The sequence below is a fragment of the Danio rerio genome, chromosome 23 (assembly GCF_049306965.1).
Source record: "Danio rerio strain Tuebingen ecotype United States chromosome 23, GRCz12tu, whole genome shotgun sequence".
Lineage (NCBI taxonomy): Eukaryota > Metazoa > Chordata > Actinopteri > Cypriniformes > Danionidae > Danio > Danio rerio.
Window position 1 is genome coordinate 7,625,001 of NC_133198.1, and position 24,185 is coordinate 7,649,185.

Sequence of the window (24,185 nt, forward strand, 5' to 3'; positions counted from 1 at the left end):
TCACAGAATCACAGAATGAAGAAGTTGGGGTGGGAGAAAAAAAGATAAATGGTTCCATTGCAATTCTGTCTGTAGCGGTTCTGAATCGATTCTGTTTTCAAATTAGATTGGGATTGTGCTGGCCTGTTCTGGCTCAAACTAGAACAGCAAAATAATGGTACTGAAAGGTGCTTGGATGAAATGAAGAATTTTTTAAGATGTCAATTTGTGATCTGCAATGTTTACATCCCCCCGCATGGCTTACATGGAACCTCAAAATATGATATAAAAAAAAAAAGGACATTGTGAAAACCCCCTAAAAATGAACTGCACCGAGTCCAATCAATGGAAAATCCTCCTTTGTCAGCAGCAAATATTTCCATCAATGTCAGCTACGTGCATAATAATCTGCTAAAACTGCTATGAGGCGCTACTGTTGAATCAATTAGACACACTATTAGTGAAATAGATTTGTTCCTGTTATCTTCAAAACAGAAAGTTGCATTGTAGATGACATAATTGGGCTTTGGTTTGGAATGTTAAAGTGACATGTGAGCGTAGGCCTGCAGGGGGAATGGGAACAAGAGAGTTGCAGATATGTTTTAACCTCCTCACATATTCATTTGTGTGTATTAGCATCTGTTGATTTGACAGGAATCTTTCTGTGTTTGTGTTCTCTGCGTTTACAGGAGATGTGGGCACTGTTATTGGTGTCCACGCTGCCTTGCGTAGCACCCTTTTATGTACCAGGGGTTGCGCCCATGAATTTCCACCAGAACAGCCCCGTTGAAATAAAGGTGAGGCCTCAGAGTCTTTGTTTTTCAAATTTGTTTTGCAAAAGAGGGATTTGCCAATTTCACTCTGAGACTTAATTGCACCCAGACACATTATTGGTTTATTGTTTTGTGCAACTTTTAGAATTTGGTCCTATGTGGTCCTACTTATGTATTGACCACTTGTTATTAGACACAGACACATCTTGCTTTGACAGACTTTAATACAATTAGACTATTTACTTCTATTTATTGTAGAAAACAATATAGTTCATTGAAATAACCTATTTTATCCATTTATGTAATGATCATTAATGACGCAACGTAAATGTACAATATGTGCAAGAATGGTGATGATCTATTTATACTCATTAAAGTGATCAATTTATTTTGAGAAATATATATAAAAGCATAGTATATTTAAAATGTCAGTAGAAAGCTTGCAGTTTACAGGTTCATTACTTTATTCGCTTGTGTTTAAAGTTTTTACAACTGTATCTAAATGTTTTTTGTGTGAAACAAGAATCTGATTTTCCAAAGACTTTCAATTTTGGCATCTGTGGAATAAACCCCGTTTTAAAATTTTTTGAATGATTCAATCAAAATGGTTGATTTATTTTTTATTACGTGCAGTGCAGTGATGTAGCCATAAATGAAAAAATTTCCTTGCAATTAAAAAAAAAATAATAATGTTTGCACAACAAAGTTTTCAAAACAATTGATTTTTGGGTTTGTTTAACAATGTGACTTATCGTTTAGCCCTAGTATGATGCGTCTCTGCTTTTGGTTGTTATATAAACTAAACCCACACTTTGTTGATCAACATTAGCAAGCACTTGAGCAAGGTTTAGTTGTACAATTATAATCTGAGGAATAATTTCGATTTCATGGATATCAAGATTAGTATGAATTCATCAATTTCAAAACACTAGTAGTTTAGAAAATCACATGACACTTATATTTTAAAATGTTATTTATTGCTGCTCGGTAACTAAATAATACAGCACAAAATAATAATAAAAAACAAATAATAGCCCATTTCCCTTTGAACTTAAAAAAATAAGTGAAAAATGTTTTTGACATTTAAACAAAGGTTATAATTTTACACTTAAAATAAATGACAGAACAATAAGTAGATGAGTGAAGTAATAAATAAATAAAATATAAATACATATTAGCTAAGTATTTCACTTTTAAAGAGAACGAATGTAGGCAAAGTCTGCTGAACCTCTATCTGAAAGGCACTTTTTAATAATATAAAAAACTTGTTTGATATTTTTCATTTTGTATTTTTATCTTTGGATTAGAAACGTGTATACAAACTATGAAGCTGACCGGTCAGTTCTTGTCATGTGACTTTCGCTGCACTCGTTGCACTTTTAGCTTGTAGGTGCGCCTGGAAAGCTGCTGCATGCACTCCGCTGCCAATATGCCTGCGCAAGCCAGGTGCCTTCATTGGAAATGTCAAACTTGTGCATACAAATGACAGAATATGTGAACATCCCTAAGTTAATAGTCTGAACCATAGAATCAGTCTTTAGTCCAGTGTGCGTGAGTATTTGCCTCGGAATTTTAAACTAGCGCACAATTGGCATAACTTTTAAATTGCAATAGTTTTGTTCCGGCAGAAACGCGGTGTTGAGAAGCCTTTACGATTAACTCTGACGAATTAAAGCGCAGTTAATTGTGAAACCAGTTAATCATTGCATCCCTACACTTGAATGACTGCATAGTTTTTAAAGACTCTCATTTTTGGGTTTTTACATGGACAACATTTTCAAAAACTTCCATTTTGTTACCTGTTTTCAGTCACAAAACACTGGTTGTACACACAAAGACAAATTATTTTCCAGTTTTTGGCTGAAAACTAAATCTGGGAAATGGCCTCTTAAAATTGTATTTATAAACATTTTATTGAATCATCAACCATAAATAGATTCATTCATCAACAAAATTATGCAGTGTTGCCCTTTGACAAAGCGACACATAAATCATACACATTTGCATTTTAGTAAGCTGTCAGAATGCAGTTTATTGTGTTTATATGCGAGTTATAATTATGTGGAATTCTAGCTTTGTTGATTAGTTTTTGCTTTACACCGACAAAGGAAACCAGGTTAATGTGTTAACATGACTACGCACATAGTCAGAGCATTAACCATAAAACTTTTAAGAATGCACATGTGAATGCAGTTAATTATTATATTCCACAAGAACCAAAATTATCAAACAGGTTTCTAAATCTATGCTGTGGTATTTATAGTGTTTACCTGTATTTAATTGCCAGGCTGTGAAATTGACCAGTTCCAGAACCCAGCTGCCCTACGAGTACTATTCACTTCCCTTCTGTAAGCCTGAAAATATTGTCTACAAGGCAGAAAACCTTGGTAAGTTGATTCACTGCAGGCATATATTTGAAATATTGTGAAGTATGTACACAAATAAAGTGAATATTTGTTGTAGTAGTGGACATTTTAATAATGGTGCTGATATGTTTCCAGGTGAGGTGTTGCGAGGAGATCGTATCGTAAACACACTATACACTGTTTTTATGAATCTGGACAAGAAGTGTGAGGTGTTGTGTAAAAAACCTGAAAGTCCCATCAAACTCTCAGTGGAGGAGAGTAAACTGCTAGCAGAGCGCATCCAGGAAGAGTACTATATCCACCTGTGAGTTCTTCCTCTGCCCCTTCATTAAACAGATAAATACATCCAGTATAGTGCATTCGTTCATACACTTTTGATCTGCTTGTGTCAGGAATGAGGGCCTAAGCAAAGTGCTGCATTGTTATTATTTTATTTTTTTACACACTAGAAATATTAAGTTTTTAGACATTTCACAATCTTTTTAATAGACTTTTTTTTTCCTTATGTCACACAGAACTTTTCTATTCCAATGTGCTAATTTTACATTGTTTTTCAGTGTAAATCGCTTGACAGATGTGCATGAACATTACAATCATGTCTTTTGAAGCACTGCACATGAGCACCATGTTTTTAGGTGCCATTTAAATTTTCACTCATCACTGTTCGTTCCAAAGCACTGGGCCAATCAGAAGAATGTGAAGGCAGTGCAAACATTGCGAGTTTCTATTTATGTGTGCGTTCTCATTGAATGGCCCCTAAATGTATTATGCAAAGTTTTTTTGATCAAATAGAAATACAAACATTTATCAAAATAATTTTAGCTACTTACTCATTTACTGCTGTCTTTTTTGTTATTGTTATAAAAGACTTAATAAGTTAAATACTACTTTGGTTTCACAACCCCCCCCCAAAAAAAAAAAAAAAAAATATATATATATATATATATATATATATATATATATATATATATATATATATATATATATATATATATATATATATATATATATATATATATATATATATATATTTTTTTTTTTTTTTTTTTTTTTTTTTGGGTTGTGAAACCAAAGTAGTGTGTGTGTGTGTGTGTGTGTGTGTGTAAAAGACTATTATGGAAAAGCATTTTTTTGGATTCAATGCAAACAGGTGTTTAGCATTCTACTACATCTTAAAACTCCAAATGTGTCAGAACGCTCTATTTTAGCATTTGCTTTGTTGCTGCAGACTGTTTGGGAAAGTGATTGTGCCTTTAGCGTTAATCTTACAAATCTTTGCCACCCTTTAGAACCTCCCCTGGTTTAGCATCGTCCATTTGTAATGCATTTCTAATGTAAATGACCAAACAAAAATAGCAAAAGCGGCCAACCACAAACAAACTTATATTCATGCATCAAAGCAAGCATCTATAATTACTAGGGATGCAAAGAATATAGATTTTGGTTGTACATGATAACCACAGTTATCATGATTATTATGTATCCAATAATTTCAAAACGCTACTAATTTAGAAATCACATGAAAACTTTGTATATTTTAAAGTGTTATTTACCACTGACTAAATAATACATTACACAATTATCACAAACAAGAGTCTATTTCTCTTTGGACTTAAAAAATGTTGTCATTTTAACATAAGTAATAATTTACAGTGAACATAAATGACAGAACAATTAATAATTGAATGAAATTATGAATAAATAAAAAAACTGTATTTGTCTTATGTAAATCTAAGCTACATATTAGCTGATTATTTCCCTTTTAAAGAGAACAAATGTAGTCAAAGGCTGCAGAACCTCTAATTGAAAAGCACTTTCAGGGTTCATACGGTCATGGAAAATGTGGAATGTTGACATGGCATTTTCCAGGCTTGGAAGATTTTTGGAAAAACAGGAAAACCTACAAAGTTTTGAAAAAGTCATAGAAAACAGATATCTCTATATACTAATATAGGTTAGTTGTCTTTAATACTTTTCATCATACACTCTTCCATTATTAACAAGTAAGCATTATTTAAATAAATTTTACATAGATATAAATAAAAAAAATGGGGGTCGCAGTGGCACAGTGGGTAGCACAATCGCTTTACAGCAAGAAGGTCGCTGGTTCGAGCCTCGGCTGGGTCAGTTGGCATTTCTATGTGAAGTTTGCAACTTTGCATGTTCTCCCCGTATTGGCTTGGGTTTCCTCCGGGTGCTCCGGTTTCGCCCACAGTCCAAAGACATGCGGTACAGGTGAACTGGGTAGGCTAAAATTGTCTGTAGTGTATCTGTGTTTTGCTCCAGGCAGAAACGCAGTGTTGAGAAGCCTTTACGATTAATTAACTGTGACAAATTAAAGCGTAGTTAATAGTGAAATCGGTTTATCGTTGCATCCCTAATAAATACTAATCTTCGCTTCATATCTGTGTAGTTTTGATTTGGTAGTTTGTGTCATGCTTTCATTAACAAGCCATACATATGCACAGCATTGCAGATAATCTCCCTGTGGCCACACGCCTGGAGCTGTACCCAAACAAAGAGGAGGCAATAGATGAAGAACAGAAGAAGGACACGTTGAAGGATGTTCAGTTTGAGCATGGCTACCGGCTCGGCTTTACTGAAAACAACAAGGTTAGCATCGATTTATGCCATCCTAGAGATGTAGACATTGAACAGCTAGCTTTCTGAAACCTCTCAACCACTTATAGTCTATTATTTGTTTAGGAGTATTGATTCAGTAACCTAAAACTGTTTCTTTTAATCTAGTATGGAAATATGTGGCTTAAAATTCAATACGTAATGTAGTGTTTGATATTATTGTTTGTATTGCGTGATTGGTTGACAAGTGCTAATTGTGTGATCTCTGCAGTTCTATTTGCACAACCATCTGTCATTCATCCTGTACTTCCACAAAGAAAAGTTGGAGGACGCAGAGGAACACAATTACAGAGTTGTACGTTTCGAGGTTATGCCGAAGAGCGTTAAGCTAGAAGGTAAGCCTCTAGAAATGCTGTGAAATTTCAAATGAAAATTGCACAAAAGCAAAAAATTTCCATCGGTAGAGACATCAGAAAACACAAATTCTGTTATCTGTTCAGTTGTAAGGGCACCTAAGGTGAAAAATCTACTTTTAAAGCTGTTTGGACAGACATATGTGCTGGTATAGTGTAAAGACCATCATACTAAGGTGATATAAACACACCCAATCCTTTATTTATTTATTTATTTATTTTTATTTTTTTATTTAAATATAACAACATAATAAAAATGGTGGACCAATTGGAATGGTTTTCAGACCGACCGCAACTTGACTAGGAGTGCGGTTCCCACGCCCACCAATATTGATTGACAGCTGCGTATTAACATGTCTCCTTAGTAACGGATATAATCATATCAATAAGACCGGACGTGCGCAAAGCAACCAGGAATATAAGGTCTGTTCAGTTTGCTAGAATCATCATCAAATGTGATCTAGCGTGAGTTTTAGAAGTTTAAACTGTTTTAAAACAGAGCATGTGTGTAATGAATTACAGCAATTTACCTCAACTTTACTTCATCAGCACTGCCGCGTGTCAGAACAATTATAAAGGAAGACGCTTCAATCCCGGTTTGTGGATGTTAAATCAGGTTTATTTTGTACACTAGCATAACAGATATCCATACAGCAGTGGATATTAACCTGTATCCTGTCACATATGTGTGCAAAAAGTGTGCAAAGCTAAACGCGCACGCTGTCTGTGTGTTTGTCTGCGCTATGTGTGTGTCCTCACTGTGTGTGTACTTTGTAACGACATTGTATGTGACTCATCGTCGCAACTCCACAACAAATGCATCAAATACTCATTGGTTAAGTTCTTATTGTAGTATTTCCCACAAGCGTTACCTGAGATCTGCTTCCTGAGCCGGGGGAGGCGATTGAGGCATGCTGCTGATAGGCACGTGGGAACGGTGGGCGGGGAGGACTAGCCTTAAAGGTGCAGTCCAAAAAAACAGCAACAAGCTTTTACCAGCTATAAAACAGAAACTTCAGACAGCTATAATAAATATTAGGGCTGTGCAATTAATCGAAAATCCGATTTCGATTTTGGCTTTTAACGATTATGAAAAACCATTAATCGAGATAAACGATTATTCCATCACGTACCGCCCCCTTTCCAGTTGTACACGTGTGAAAACTCTTTGCCTCTGCAAAGCTCAATTCCACGTGAAAATGACTAAAAGCATGTGCTGTAATGTAACTTTTGCAGCACGGGATGCGCATCATTCATATTTTTAAAAGCGCAAAAGAGCACATGCTGTTGTGTGTGTGCGTGCGCCGTGCTTAGCCTCGGACAGGTAGAGTATGTGTGTTTGCGCGCGCCACGCTTAGCCTCGGACAGGAGAGCACACACAAACATCTAACGCAATCTTAATGTGAGCGCTTTAATGGTCAAATACATGCACATTTGTGTCAGAGCGCGGTGTTTAGTGATTATTCATATTAACCCTCATTTGTGTAATAAACAAACAAGTTGAGAATCAAAAGACACGAGAAAGAGAAACCATATCAGAGCCGCACTATTCTTAAAGTGACAGCGTGCGATATTCCTGCTGCTGCAGACTGTTTTTATTATTAATCAATAATAAAATCAAAAATGCAGTGAAGATGCTTAAAGCACAGTTTAAACATAACAGATTTAATAACTAATTTCTAATAACTGATTTATTTTATCTTTGCTATGATGACAGCACATTATATTTTACTAGATGTTTTTCAAGATATTCAGCTTACAGTGACATTCAAAGGCTTAATAAGGGTAAATAGATAAGTCATTGTATAACAGTAGTTTCTTCTGCAGACAATCAAACATATATATTGCTTAAAGGGGCTAATAATATCGAGCTATTAAAATAGGTTTCAAATTATTCAAACCTGCTTTTATTCTAGCTGAAACAAAACAAATAAGCCTTTCTCCAGAAGAAAAAAATATTATAGAAAATACTGTAAAAAAAATCCCTCTGTTAAACATCATTTGGGAAATATTTATATATAAAAATAAATTCACAGAAGGACGAATAATTTTGACTTCAACTGTTAATCGTTTTGAATAATCGTGATAACAATTATGACCAAAATAATCATGATTATGATTTTTCCCATAATCGAGCAGCCCTAATAAATATCCTGATGGATGTTTTGAGCTGAAACTATACAGACACTATCTTTTGACACAAAAGACTTCTTAAATCTGGAAAAAGGGGTAACCTAGGTGCCCTTTAAGTAATAGCTGCTCAGTCCTGAGTAAGCCACTTTCGTATTTTTTATGTATATCTTTCATAAATCTTTCATTTATTTTTCTGTATTTAATGTTTTTTTTTCTGTTTATGAATTGAGTTACGTTTTTTAATTGAATGAGTTTTCTTAAATAAATTGTTTTTAAATGCTCAAATCACTGTAAACACTTTTCTTCATACAAAATGTTTTTTAATTTGTCAAAAAATGTGTTTATATATTGTTTCTGCAATACACTATTCACCAGTTCATATTTTTTTCAACATAATAATGTTTATATGAAATTTAGTCTGGCCGTAATGAATGTTATCACGTGACAACTTTTCTGTTTCAGGAATAAGTTGTGTTTTTGTCATTTTCTTCAAATTATTATTTTAATATTATTATTTTAAGGTGAAATATGACAACATAATATTTTCTGTGTTTTTGATCATATAAATGCAGCCTGGAATAACATGATTCAATTCATTTAGTTAATTTTCTTTTAATACACTATATAATAAAATTGTTAGTTTTATTTTATTTTTTATTTAAAGTTTTTCACTTTTTAAAGAACAAACCCCCAAAACCCCTCCCATGCCAGCAATTAATAATAAAGAAACATATTTGAAATGCAGATACATATGCACATGCACATCCACAACTGTACAGATACTTAATCATATTCCTCCACGAGAAATCTATTCTTGCACATATCCACAAGTCCAGTCAAATATCTGCATATGTACATTACATGTAGAGCATATATACATATGAGAGTACAAATCAATACAATAAAGTGGTTAGTTAAACCCGGTGTAACTCAGAACTCTTGATTACATTGTTAATTGTAATCATAATTTAAAACACATGGTTCATTTATTTAATAATTTTAAGGCAATTGGTTTGCTGGTTTAAAACTAAAGGCAGGTAATTGTAATCTAATGTGTATTTAAATAGCGCATTTATTGTGTATGGCCATACACCCAAAGCGCTTCACAATCATGAGGGGGGGTTTCTCCACACCACCACCAGTGTGTAGCATCCACTTGGATGATGCCACGGCAGCCACAAGACAACGGCGCCAGTGCGCTCACCACACACCAGCTATTGGTGGAGTGGAGAGACAGTGATAGAGCCAATTCGGTGGAAGGGGATGATTGGGAGGCCATGATCGTATAAGCCGATAGAGGGACTTTGGCCAGGACACTGCGGTTACACTCCTGCTCTTTCACGAGAAGTGCCATGGGATTTTTAATGACCACAGAGTCAGGACCTCGGTTTAACGTCTCATCCGAAAGACGGCAACCACTGACAGTGTAGTTTCCCCTTCACTTTTACTGGGGCATTAGGGCTCACATAGACCACAGGTTGAGCGCCCCCTGCTGGCCTCACTAACACCACTTCCATCAGCAACCTTGTGTTCCCTAGTGGTCTCCCATCCAGGTACTAACCAGGCTCAGCCCTGCTTAGCTTCAGTGAGTAACCGGTCTTGGGCTGCACGGTGATATGGCTGTGTTTTACATACATTGCATTTTACAGTGCACTTAATTTATATCTATTATGTTTAATATGTTCAGGGTTTATACAGTCATGGAAAACCTGGAAAAGTCATAGAATTTTGGCATGGCATTTTCCAGGCCTGGAAACGTTTTGGAAAAACAGAAAAACCCTCAAAGTCATGAAAATTCATTTAACAAATATCTGTATACTAGAATTAGGGCTGCACGATATTGAGAAAATCTGACATTACGGTATTTTGTATTTCTGTGATATATATTGATATATATTGATTGAGTGGATTTTGTAGAGGAGTGCATCTCAAATAAATATAACAAATAAATTACAAGCATAGATAAATACAATATAGTAAAGATAGAATTCAAGTTTTCAGGTATTCACTATTCAGGTGCAGATATTGAATAATCAACACTGCATAATCTTCATTGTATATTATTTAATCTTTATTAAAGTTACAGTAAATTTCTTGTGGCCTTATGTTTTAACATGTGAAATATTGAAATTTTCACACTCAAAGGCCTTAAAGGAACAGTCTATTCAACGATTAAAATGTACTCCCTATTTACTCACACTTGACTTGTTTCAATACTATAGGAGTTGTTAAATTATATATTTTTTGTATTCATTAAAAAAAAAAACTCATAAATGTTTGAAACAAGGGTGTATTAAACATCTTTGTAATTTTTGACTAAACTATCTATTTAAAATGCATGCAGATTATACATTTTTACTCTATTATGATTAAACTATGATGCCAACATTGCATATCCTGCGATGTGACTATTGCCGATGCACATATTGCGATATCATTGCTGAAACGATATATTGTGCAACCTGAACTTCAACATAGTTTAAATGTCTTTACTTCTTTTCTGTTCTTGCCCAAAAACCTGCTCTCACATTTGTTAGTGCTGTTTAAGCATTATCAAAATCTAAATAAAAAGTTCAAACTAAATAGATTGTTGTGTGTGAAATGAAATGCTGTAATGAATTTGAACGTCATTGTTTTTCTTATTATTTACCATGTATATGTAGGCATTACATGAAACATTATGTCTTGAAAATGTACTTGAAAGTTCTGTAAAAGTCTTGGAATTTTAGTAGTTAAAACGTGTATGAACCCTGTATATTGTACATTGTAAACCTTATAACGCTGTACATTTTTTTATTTGTACTTACTTTCACCTTATTGCTTCTGTCATGTGTTGTAGATATAAAAGCAGACGACCGAGGCACATGCACATTACCTGAAACAGTTGCCCCTGTTCCTCAGGAGATCGACCCGTCTAAAGAAAACAACATTCTCTTCACATACTCTGTGCACTGGCAGGTGAGGCACAACTCCTTCATCAAAACATCCACTTGTGCTTTATTTTTCTGCTTGGTTTCATTAAAGCGCCTCTCTTCTTTGCAGGAGAGCGAAGTGAAATGGGCGTCTCGTTGGGACACGTACCTCACCATGAGCGACGTGCAGATCCATTGGTTCTCCATCATCAACTCTGTAGTCGTGGTGTTTTTCCTGTCAGGTATTTTCATTTAGTATTTTCTGGAAAAAAATATATAATTATCAAGTTTTAACAAGTTTGTCAATGCTGGAAAATTCCCATTAATCTGAAATATAAATATAAAATATAAGCTGTTAATGTTATCTATACTTTAAGACTGCAAATCAGTGTTTTGGATGAGAATTTGGCAAAACTTGGAGTTCAGCTTATATTGTAGGGCCACTAATGTCAACAAATGTTAATCTGTAAAATTGATTACTTTTATTTGTAAAATTAACTTTTTTTTTCCAAGAAACTAACTTCTTTTTTAGGACAAAAGTTACCTGGGCAAAAATATAAGTATCTACTGCTTTAAATATAGCAGTCAACACTATTTTAACAAGAAAGCAAATGTTTGACTTTTTATTTGATGCATTATTCTGAATGATAGTTTTGCAGTTTAAAACATTGGTTCTGCATTTTTCTGACATTAGTTTTATGTGTTATTTGATGCCAAATATACACTTTGGTACAAATATACTATATTATACTCCTATTTGGAGAGTAATTGTTTCTCGGGTAGGGATCTTTTGCCATTTTAAAATTACAGGTGGTAGTAGTGGGTGATTTTTATGGCTTGTTTACACTGAGTGGTATGCTACGTGGTGGTACGGGTCGTCTTTATTAGTGTACCAATGACACCCTTTGGTGGGCTTGGTGTATGACAGAAAGTTGCAGCCGACGTCATTTTCGCTCAAGGAAATGTCAGTAAGTAAAGTAATGTAAAGTAAAGCTGTACGGGTCATACACAAGTCATATGACAAGCACTTCTCACCAAAAAGATGCTTATACACATAAATACTTGTGTAAATGTACATTAATAACCCACTCTAACATCCACAATTATATAAAATTAATAAATAAATGCAACATATATGAACACATACAGACCATTACAGTATCTGATGTTACCAATTACAAAAAAACTACACACAGCATACATTTAGTCCTTATTTGGGTTTTAAAACGACGTGCAACATATTGCCTGCAGTCACTGTTTTTTGTCTCATCTGTGTCTTTATTCTTCACCAGCACATGTAAACTCTTGTTAGACAGTAATTCCGTCACTCAGAGTTTATAATAGTCCAAAAGGCGATGATAATAGTTAAACATGGCTTTTTGTTCATGTTTTAAGTTGCTGAAACAATCATTTGCTCATTGGTTTTTTTCATGCTTCAGTCCCATGTTTGTTCGTTTCTAAAAGGATTGAATGTCAAAAGCACTTCAATAATCATGCGCACATTATTTTCATCAGCTCAAGAAGTTTGTTATTTTAAATATAGACGTGCGGCAAGTCCCTTTGGAGAAAGCGAAACCGATCGCGATTTAGATAGTCTTGTAAACAACTACGGGACACGGTAGATTCTGCTCTTAATCTTGGCTTTGTGGCTGCTCATCAGGATAACAAGGTTTGTTTAAGCTCGGGTCGACCATGGCTTGTTATTATATGTAAATATTATTACAGTATAATGTCTTGGCTGTGTATTAAAAAATGGTTTTTCCTTTATTTTCATTCTCCTGTCTTGTGCCTGAGCTAGTTATGCATCTCTGTAAATCAAAAGCGCTTATTTCTGCCTCTTGCTCCGCCTTTTTATACCGTTTTGTTGTGCAAGGTACCCTTTGGAAAGGGTACCCAAAAAGTGGTACAAAACTGTTCGCTTTTTGGTACCTTTTGACGTTGGAAACAACCATAAAAGCGTACCAAACCGTACCGTAGTACTCAGTGGAAACGGGCCATTATAGCCAACAGAGTCATTGAGTATTTTTTTCTTACCACAACTGATGTAAAAATAGGCTGCTGTCATGACAGTTGTGTCAAAGTAGATGCTGATGCGTTTAACTCTAGCACGAATTCGATCAGGGTTACAGCTAAAAATCCAAAGCAAGTTGGACCCCATGGGCCATATTTAAGTATGTTATGATCATTTGAGACATAGTTGTGGGTTCATAAGATTACAAACATACGTCAGACATCTACCGCAAATTTATCTTCATCTGAAACGATGTGTTTAATCCCTAAGGAGCTGTTGAGATTTTTATTTTTTGTTACAGAAGTCCTCATGAGAAACAATTGCCTTAAATTCCTTTTAAGGTTTATGTACACAAAATTAAAATTGTAAACTTATTATTTAGATGCCAGACACGGAAACACAGTTTATATTTAATTCTATTTTGGGGTTATCGGCAGCCTAATTAACATAAGTTCTCAATGCAGTCTCAACAATAACGTTTTGACAAGTGATGATTGAGACATAGTCAGTTGTGACTAGTTACACAGAAAATGCAGAATATACTCGAGTGACTGGTCTAAGCAGTTTTATTTTGTGATGGTGTTTGGCATCTAAGCATGTGATTGTGAACAGGCATTCTGAGTATGATCATCATCAGGACCCTGAGGAAGGACATTGCCAACTACAACAGAGAAGATGACATTGTAAGATGCTCCATACTGATTGGTTGTTCACCTTCTGGTCCTGATCTCTTTTTGTGATGTTATCTCACTGCTTTCTCTATCTGGCTAACAGGAGGACACAATGGAGGAGTCTGGATGGAAGAACGTTCATGGCGATGTGTTCCGCCCACCTCAGTATCCCATGATACTTAGCTCCCTGTTGGGCTCTGGCATCCAGATGTTCTCCATGGTTCTCATTGTTATCTGTGAGTCTTATTTTTATGTATTTGTTTATTTTATTTTTATATTAAAAAGTTTTTATTAAAACGCAAAACTTATTTGGTGTGGCCATTTATTTGAATACATTTATATTTTACATTTTTCAAACCTTTTAACAACTTTTGAATTTTTTTTTAAAAGGATACTCTTAAGGCCCGTGCACACCGAGACATTTTTTGCTCAGGTTTTCCATTAACGTTTAACGCCTCGTGACTAAATAAAGGGCGTCAATGTAATTGTTCATACCAACGCGCAAAACACCACGCACAAAAGCATCATTTAAAAAAAAAAAAACGCCTAATGCTCGTTTTTTTTTGTTTTGACGTACCCTGTCAAAACCTTCTGCACCTATTCAGATGGCCACTTTTTTTCATGTGCACGGAGCTGCTGAAGTTACAGTATACAGCACTCAAGCGCAAAACTGTCAGTGAGAGGGCACATTGAAGATGTGCAGAGGCGATATGAACGGGAAGCTGCTTATTGCTCTGGTGAACAACAATCATTTCTTAATTGCCAGAGCTGGAGCTGCTTGAACAATCCATGCTTGTTCGAGTCACCAGCAACTTTAACAAGAAGCGTGTGAACTTCCTTTCCTCTTCTTCTGTGTTGTAAGCGGGTGTCAGAAGCTTAAAGTTGTGTAGCGCCATCCAACGTCAATGAGTGATTTTCTTCTGCTTAACGCCAGCAAAAATCGCTTGGGTTTGAATATGGAAAAGCGCCTCGTAAAACGCTGACGATAAACACAAATGAAAAGCGTCCTGATGTGTACGAGCCTTTAGTGTCTTTATGTAAACAACAAAATTGTGATTAAGTGAAAACTGTGTCACAGATGTCCATTAAGCCCAATTTATACTTCAGGGTGTTTGGCAGACCCAACTGATTTAAGACCTAAAAAGACAATTGTTGGTTTTTAGCAGTGCTAAACTGTGTTCCTTAAATAGAGTATTTTAATAATTCAAAAAAAAAAATGAAGCCTTTATGAATGAGTAATTGAATTAAACAATTTGTTCTAAAATGGATTGAATCATGAATATCACATTATTTCTCTCAGCAGTGCAAATGTTGCGATCTAGCTTTGTTTGGGATTATTTTCACTGGTAAGATATACAAATAGACAAAATTGTGTCTGAAATATAATCAGGGTATCTGGGTATTATATGTTTTTTTAAATGGGTCATAGTTTTTCCTATATCCATGAAAAGCCACCCAATTGGGCCAACACTCATCCAGTCACCAAAAAACAATAAATCTTTTAGCAACTTTTATTTAATAATTTTGTTTAATTATCTTCTTTACAATAATATTTGCTCTCCATGTATTTTTATGTACCTGGTGTTACCTTACTACTTGTGTGTACTCGTGTTACCACCCTAACTGTTGGATAAAATCGATATCACTTGTAATCAAACTTGTGAAGATGGCAAGAAAAGGCCAGTCTTCTGGATGTTCAAGATTTTCTATGTACTTTTTTCAAACTTGAGTGATTATAATCGATGTCATCAAAACAATTACAAATTTCACACACGTCTACCAGTCGTTTATTATCGACTGCTTGAATGTTTATTTTTTTGGATTTTTATTGTTTTTAACTCCTTGATATGCTGAAACTGTGTTCGTTTTGCAGTTGTGGCGATGCTGGGAATGTTGTCACCATCCAGCCGAGGAGCTCTGATGACGACAGCCTGCTTCCTCTTCATGTTCATGGGGTAAACAATCAAACCATGATGTGCATGTAATAGATTTAGGATTTTCAAGCATTTCATTTCTACACACTCAATCCAATCATATGGTCCTACAGTTTGTTTGGAGGATATTTTGCCGGAAGACTCTACCGCACTCTTAAAGGCCACAGATGGAAGAAAGGGGCTTTCTGCGTGAGTATTCTTCCATTCAATGTATTGCATTTAGGCTGAAAGAATAATGATTTGAAAGTGCTAAGACATTGTGGATGTTTGTCCTTCTAGACAGCAACTCTTTACCCAGCTGTCGTCTTTGGCATCTGTTTCGTTTTGAACTGTTTCATCTGGGGAGAGCATTCTTCTGGCGCAGTAAGTGTTCATTCACATGTTTATGTTGTTTTTTAAGCAATCTTTAGGCTGCATTTGTTATAGTTTTATTTAATTGCTTCCTTGTCTACTCCAATATCACATTTGTAAACTCATCGGCTGAAATGAAGCTCAAATTCACAAAATCGCTTGTTTTGTTTGCAAAATGGTCCAACATTCAAAAACATTACAACCATGATTATATTGTAATCAAACACCACAAACTTGCGGTGAAATAAATTTTTTTTCTATTAGTCTTTACACAATGGACAACAAAATCAATAAGAAATCATTTTTAAATTCAAATGCTTAGGAGGAAAAATCACCACCCCTTCTATTGGTTTTTGTAAAACACAGACACTCCTACCAGTGCATAATTAACATGGAAATGTTAGTCACGTCCAAATTCATTAATGGAAAAATATTGCAAAATATTTGAGCAACATCACATGAGTAGAAGTGCGATATAGCTGTATATCGGAACTAATGGGAGGCATGCGTTAGTGTCCCACCAGTAACGATATACAGCCGTATCAAGTTGCTACGAGTGTGATATTGCATTTATACAACAGTTCAACGGCATAATCGTGTGTATAAAAAAGAAAATCAAACACTGAGTCTGAAAATCCTTTTGTATGAGGAACTGCTTCCACCATTCAATCACATTTGCAGCTGAACTCAGAACAGCAGAAATCGTTGCTACTTCACAAACATCACTTTAGAGCAAGTATTTGAATGATTCTCTAGCATAATGTCTAAAGTGATGACAAAGCAGGTGATTTTGCTTACATTAAGATTATAAGGCTGAACAACTTGAAATGTCATCAGTCTACAGACATTTCCCAGTATTTCTCTGTTGCAATCGGGATATCACAATAATTAACCCTATAAAAGCCAAAGCATAGCAAACACTATATCAGAAACACTACCAGTGATGGTAAAACACTACCAGTATGGTAAAATACAGCACAACAACATACAAAAGAAAGAGATCGACTTAGAAAGTCACTTACCTGCTTTTTAAAGTTTTGATCAGCTGTAGTTTGAAATTGCGCAGAGTTTTTCTCCTCTAAGGGCTTATTATGCTGTCTCTGTTGCTATCTTGTAGCGGAACGTCAACCATCTTTGCTCTGCTCAATGACAGACTAATGAATGCAGACGCGCTTTATCTCTGAAATTGTAAATACTTAAAATAGGCACTATCCTCTTAAATAAACTATATAGTTGTAATCTAAACAACTGCATTCTTGCTTAAAAAAAAAGCTTCAAAAGTTCGTTATGTTGTCCAACAGCTGCAATATTTGTTAAACTTTAGTGGGTTTATTGATCTTCCGTCACTTTATGTTGACGGGGTAATACAGAAGGGTGAGGAAGCTGTACGACGAGTACTGTTATTGCAGAATATCACACCCAATCAGATTCGAGAACCAGACAGAACTGTTATAGTGTGATGGAGATATATATATATTGTAGGGATGGCATACAGTTTAACCCAAAGAATGACCAGTCTGTCAGTGAAGAAGAGCTGGAGTCAGAGATTCAAATAAATAAATAAAGTTTACTAAAGATAGTTTGCAATTTCATCAGCAGAAGCCAGCTCCAATGAGTTCCTAGGCCGCTCTACTTACAGTCACCAATCAATACTAATTATACTCTCACATAACGTGATTAACTGCGTCATACATATAGGTGTTCTAACCTGATTGGTTAAAACACAGATAGACTAGTAAAATATCCACGTGGGCTTTGTGCGTACAATTCTGAACAATATCTAAAGCATAAACGTCAGACATCCACTAGACTGTTTAGAGCTGACTCCAGACCTGTAAAACGGATCCACAATCAAATAGAACACACACACCTCAAGTACAATCTGTTTCTTATGCAAGACTGAGTGTACTCTGCCGTCTTTATCAAAACTGGTTAAAAACCGGTATGATCTACATTCAGGCAGTTATAATATCCTTAATACACAAAGTCTATCTTGAATAAAAATAAAAAGTAGAATCACTTTAAAAGAATTAACCGTAAAAATAGCAAAATCACTTTAGGCATTTTAGATAGTATTAACATAACAATAGAAACAATTGATTCCAGTCCTCAGCCCTCAGTTCCTCTCAAGGTCTCTGAGACCTCTAACCAGTTTGGTGGCTCCTGAAAGTAGTTATAAAGAGACAGGCAAATGCACTGAACATTCTTATATTAAGCAATGTGTCAACTTATAATTAGTTAAAATCAATTCAAAGGTAAATATTCATTCAAATAATCAAAATAACTATATTTAATAAAACAAACTATGAGAAACAGGATGATGAAAAGGATAAACGTTGGTCCATGATGAGACGGATTGGAAAGCCGAAATCCTTTCAATATATATATATATATATATATTTTTTTTTTCAACAAATTGCTAAACCTAATAGTTTTAATAACTCATTTGACTAGATATTTTTTTAATTACTTCTATACAGCTTTTAGTGACATTTAAAGGCTTAACTAGGTTTTTTCAGGTTAACTAGGCAGGTTAGGGTAATTAGGCAAGTTATTGTATAACGATGGGTTTGTTCTGTAGACTATCGAAAAAATATAGCTTAAAGTGGCAAATAATGACCTTTAAAATGTCTTTAAAAGAATTAAAAGCTCCTTTTATTCTAGCCGAAATAAAACAAATAAGACTTTCTCCAGAAGAAAAAATATTATCAGACATACTGTGAACATTTCCTTGCTCTGTTCAACATCATTTGGGAAATATTTAAAAAAGAAAAAGTAATTCAAAGGGGGGCTAATAATTCTGTTATTATTTTTAACTGTATATAAATGAGGACTGATTGCTTATTGAAAAGAAGATGTGCAAACAAGTAGCATTAAGTATTCATTATAGTGCAAGTACTTTCTATCAGCTGTAAATAAATGTTGTACTTTTGCAGTGGTTTCAATTTTTTTATACCATGTCCCCCTAAACCAGGGGTCGGCAACCCAAAATGTTGAAAGAGCCATACTGGACCAAAAAAACAAAAACAAATATGTTTGGAGCCGCACAAAATTAAAAGCCTTATATAAGCCTTATAATGAAGGCAACACATGCTGTATGTATTTATATTAGCTATATTAGTCTACTATAAAAATGATTTGGTTGGCTACAAATACATACTGAGCCTTTATGATTAAATGTTTTTTTACCCTGCAGTGCATCCTGTAGAGAATGACGCACCACGTGACTACTCTGTTGTACGATGCCGTCTCAAGTTTAACTTCATTACAATATTAATGAATTATGTTTAATGTTAAAGTTTAACTTCATTACAATATTAATGCATCATGTTTTGCTTTGATGAAATTAAAGAAATGCAGTAAAGAAATCATATTTTTGATGTTTTTTATTTTGACGATTCCAAAAAACAACATCAAAATGAACGTGCATAACGTGCCCCTTACTGGGAATGTGCTCAACAAGGAAGGGTCAATCTCCAAGGGTGTGTGTCAAGGAAAGACAGTCTCGTATTTTCCTTTCGCCACTCGCAAAATCTGCTCCCAAATGCAGTTTGCATATCAACGATCGCACCTTGTAAACAATCACCGTTGAGTGAGTGATCAGGATTGGCTTCTATGAATTCTCTCAGGGAGGGAAAAAGAGAGAGCGTGCCCCGCTGTACATCTTTGGCAAAGACAGCTTACGCTCCATGGCGCAACACACAGCCGCCGGATTGTTTACAACAGCCACCTGCCTATTCCATGTGTCGCAGGCTATGACGCAAATCTTCGTTGACAGAAATGTTGAAAATAAATATTCTACACACTTTTACAGCATTGGAAAACGTTAAGATTGTTTGTCCTCCTATAGAAACCATATTAAAACAAAAATATATTTACCTCCCCCATCTTTTTCCGTTTTCAAACATTTTTTGAAAAAGCTCCAGGGAGCCACTGGGGCAGCGCTAAAGAGCCGCATGCGGCTCTAGAGCCGCGGGTTGCCGACCCCTGCCCTAAACCATAGGTTTTAAACTTTATTCCTGGAGGGCCGCAGCTCTGCACAGTTTTGCTCCAACCCTAATCAAACAAAGCTGATAGAACTAATCAAGGTGTTCAAGAACACTAGACACTATTAAGCAGGTGTGAGTTACAGCTAAACCATGCAAAGCTGCAGCCCTCCTGGAATTGAGTTTAAGACCTTTGCCCTAAACCAAACAATGTTTCTTTGACCTCCCTGTGATTTTTAAATGAGTCCATCATTAGTGTTGAGTTGGTAACTTACTCAGACAAAGGACAATTAATTATCTTCACTGAAAAAAACTGGCAACATTTTTTTTCATAGTATATAGTTATGTTTGGTCCCACTCCTAAACAATCGGTGTTAGATTTGAGCAAATACAAATGTGACCTTGTTGATTGTAACTATAGCAACTTTGGAAGCCATAATGCGTGTTGACCTGTATTCTGCAAGAAATGTTTTAAATTAGCGAGTTCTTATTAAAGATAAGACTAGTGAACGCCTAATAACAATTTCTTTTTTTTTTTTTCACTTAAACATCCCAATAGTTGCTGACCACAGGTTAAAAAACCACAACGTTGTGTGAGAGTTTTAAAAAAGGCATTATAAATGTGTGTGGGAAAAAAAAGTGTTGAAGCATTTGCAAGAAAAGACTTCTGCTGTGCTAAGAATGTGATGATGAAGATCGAGTGGATCCAGGTTTCACCAAGCATGTTTTAGCAATTTTGAAAAAACTATAATAAGGCAGTTGTGTGATACTTTAAAAAAGCAGCCATCTGTTTTAGACTAGAACACTTCACTCTTTATCATGAAGCTTTCTTTTGTTCGCAGTGAATGTTTTTGTACACTGACTGCCATTTTCTCACATCTCAGGTTCCTTTCACTACGATGCTGGCTCTGTTGTGCATGTGGTTTGGTATCTCGTTGCCTCTCGTGTATCTGGGCTATTACTTTGGTTTTCGCAAGCAGCCATATGACAATCCAGTCCGCACCAATCAGATCCCTCGACAGGTCCCTGAGCAGCGCTGGTACATGAACAAGTTTGTCGGGTAGGTCATCTCATTATTGTGTTTGTTAGAATGCGAGTAGGTGACATTCACCAACTGTACTTTCTTAATTGCACTTTAAAAGTTCTGATAGTCTTTCTTTTTTGACTTGATCTAGTAAAGCGGCTTCTCAAACAAGAAAAAAAGTATGTTAGGTCTTTGTTTTGTCATTTTAGTAGTGTTGGGTTTTGTTAAGAATTTTTTTTTTTTGATTCACTACAGAACAAACCACTGTTGTTGTCTTTTAATTTTCAGCCAGGCAGCCCAAGGGCTTCTAGTGAACTGTCTTTCCATTACAAAATTGTCAAATTTAATATCTAATTTCTTTAAAAACAGCAATATTCACTCCCTGTTAGATATACGATATGGAGTGGGTCTCAGATCGGACAAAAAAAAAAAAATCCCATTTCCGCCACAAAGTCTTAAAAATATGGAATATTTTATGGAATTTCTGCGCTAGTCTGTCGCTACCGATGACGCAATCGGTTACAATGGTCTTTCATCCCGTTTTATGATTGAATAACTAAATGAATGCTTAAGTCTATTTAGCTGAATGTATTGTAATTACATTACAACATCAACGCTGTAAAAACAACCTGTGAAATTTGAAAAGTCACATAAGCTTTCTCCAGACGTTTATCGATGGCTTTAAAACTCTAGCTGTGCATACAACTCATTAACCTAGTTAAGCCTTTAAAATGCACTTTAAGCGGAATAGTTGTATCTTTCAATATCTAGTATGTTATGAAGTATGAATTTTTTATCAATAGTATGCTAAAAACCAGCTTCAAATATTAGCAATTAATTTGCAGAATCATGACTATAATTGGCATCGGCACCCATCACACTTTTCGCCCCATAGACTTCTGTTCATACACATGCGAATGCAACAGACCAGAAACGCAAGCTTGTGCAACAAATTTCACAGTTCGCTGTGTAGCAAGTTTAAGCTTGGTGAACTCTGACCTGCAAAATCGCATTACATGACTGCGTGAGATTAATCGAGGATCAAAACATGACCTCTTTGGACAGAAATGTAAAATATGGACCAATCGCCTGCTTTTTTTAAAAAATCCCACACCTTTTTGCAGCAACGTATAACAGAATTTTGCATGCTGAAAAACTAGTGTGACCGTGGCATCAGTCACAGTCTAAAGGCATGTGAATGTGAAATAATAAGAGATTTGCATGGATGCATAATTTTTAATATACACTGCACTATTACATAAAAAAAAAAGATTGACTTCAATATTGACTTCATGCTCAAATGACTTTTATTTGTTCTCTCTCTTTAGCATCCTGATGGCAGGAATCCTGCCTTTTGGTGCCATGTTCATTGAGCTCTTCTTCATATTTAGTGTAAGTAACACTAAATGTACATAGTTTATAGCACAGGCGTCAAGTCCAGTTCTTTAAGGGCCGCCGCTTTGCACAGTTTAGTTCTAATTCCCTGCTTTAACACACTTACCTGTATGTTTCAAACAAGCCTGAAGGACTCAATTAGTTTGATCAGGTGTGTTTAATTAGGGTAAAGCTAAACTATGCAGAGCTGTATCCCTGGGGAGTTTGATACCTGTGTTTTATGGGTAAACACTGCATACTCTATCTAAAATTGTACACATATTGATGCTTTACATTGAGGTCTGCTCATTTATAGGCTATCTGGGAGAACCAGTTTTATTACCTGTTTGGATTCCTCTTCCTCGTCTTTATTATTCTTGTGGTTTCCTGCTCTCAAATCAGCATTGTGATGGTGTACTTCCAGCTATGTGCAGAGGTAGGTATATGATCACAGACAAAAGAAAACTGATTAGTTTCATATTTGGAACTTTAAGTATTTGCTTAAACGATGTGTACTTTTTTTAATGTCTAACTATTCAGAACATTGTATATTTACATGATTACTTTATGTTTGTGTAGATTAATCATTATTGTATTTTTACATTTTGCAATTTGATTCGTTTTATACTGGGTTCAACAAATGTGGAAAGATATTGCGTGTCATATTTAACAAACTGTTTGCTGCTAATTTTATGTAATTTTTCTCACATGGATAATTGAATATTAATCAGATGATGTCATTACACTGCTGTGCCGTCAGCCAATCGTTGCATTGCTGATCATAATTTCGAGGATGTATAGATCACAACACATGCAGCGATCTCAGATCAGTTCATCCAGACATTTTAATCTGATTCACAAACTTTTTTTGAAGGACCAAATTAGCCAGAGATCAGTTATCAAGATGAAAAGATCCAGGATCTGCCAAATCATCTTAGATCATTTAAGCGAGGTACGAAGAACGGACCCCTGCTTTGAGCTACCAGAATTGTTGCTATGACAACAACTCTTAGATGAGTTTTGAAGAACTAATTGATCCTGGATCATGTCAAATCATCAATATCCAAAACTAGCTAATTGAGTAATCCACCTACGAAGAACAGACCCCAGGGGCCTCATGTACGAAGACTTGCGTGGAAATATATTCTTTTGTACATCCGAATGAACGTGAAACTGAGTGCAACATGCACGAGCGCAAAACCCCTCCCTGCCTCCTCCCCCATATGAATATGCAAATGACTGTACTTTGGCAAAACCCAACGAAAAAGCAATGGCAAAAGCAAGCAAAAAGAGAAACTTTGAACAGAATGTGAATTGAAGGTGCTGCTTTCGGAGGTAGACCGGAGGAAAGCAGTGTTATTTGCAAGTTTGTCCTCCGGAATTGACAACAAAAGAAAAAAATAGAGTGGGGAGAGTTTAGCTGATGCGGTTAACACAGTTGGGTCTGAACATCGCACTGTGGAGGTAAAAGAGAAATAGTGTGATTTATAGGTGTAAACTGTTGTATGTAGTACCCTTAACAGTCTCAGTGGCGCAGCTCGTAAAGTGCATGTTAACATGTTTTGACACGTTCGAGCATGAACTGGGTTCGAATCCAGCATCGAATCCAGAACTCATTCTTCTTCTTTTTTTCCCCCACTACATATCAGATTTTGCCTACTATTTATCACGAGAAAGA

General features: G+C 35.4%; 1 protein-coding gene across 3 annotated transcripts in view; it reads left to right on the top strand.

The window, feature by feature from the left end:
- tm9sf4 (transmembrane 9 superfamily protein member 4) overlaps positions 1-24,185 on the top strand; it is a 31,994-nt gene that overhangs the window by 2,802 nt on the left and 5,007 nt on the right. For 2 of the 3 annotated variants that reach the window (XR_012398269.1, NM_200510.2), the window contains exons 2-16: positions 669-776; positions 3,040-3,139; positions 3,254-3,422; positions 5,587-5,731; positions 5,970-6,093; positions 11,084-11,202; positions 11,287-11,398; positions 13,780-13,850; positions 13,942-14,074; positions 15,712-15,793; positions 15,886-15,961; positions 16,052-16,135; positions 20,994-21,169; positions 22,462-22,525; positions 22,824-22,943. Coding sequence is in view for 1 of the 3 variants with exons in the window: in NM_200510.2 (NP_956804.2) it covers positions 669-776; positions 3,040-3,139; positions 3,254-3,422; positions 5,587-5,731; positions 5,970-6,093; positions 11,084-11,202; positions 11,287-11,398; positions 13,780-13,850; positions 13,942-14,074; positions 15,712-15,793; positions 15,886-15,961; positions 16,052-16,135; positions 20,994-21,169; positions 22,462-22,525; positions 22,824-22,943 (1,683 nt within the window). In the remaining 2 variants the exon portion in view is untranslated. Of the gene's footprint in view, positions 1-668; positions 777-3,039; positions 3,140-3,253; positions 3,423-5,586; positions 5,732-5,969; positions 6,094-11,083; positions 11,203-11,286; positions 11,399-13,779; positions 13,851-13,941; positions 14,075-15,711; positions 15,794-15,885; positions 15,962-16,051; positions 16,136-20,993; positions 21,170-22,461; positions 22,526-22,823; positions 23,620-24,185 lie in introns of all 3 variants that reach the window. The other variant, XR_012398270.1, reaches the window with a different exon arrangement.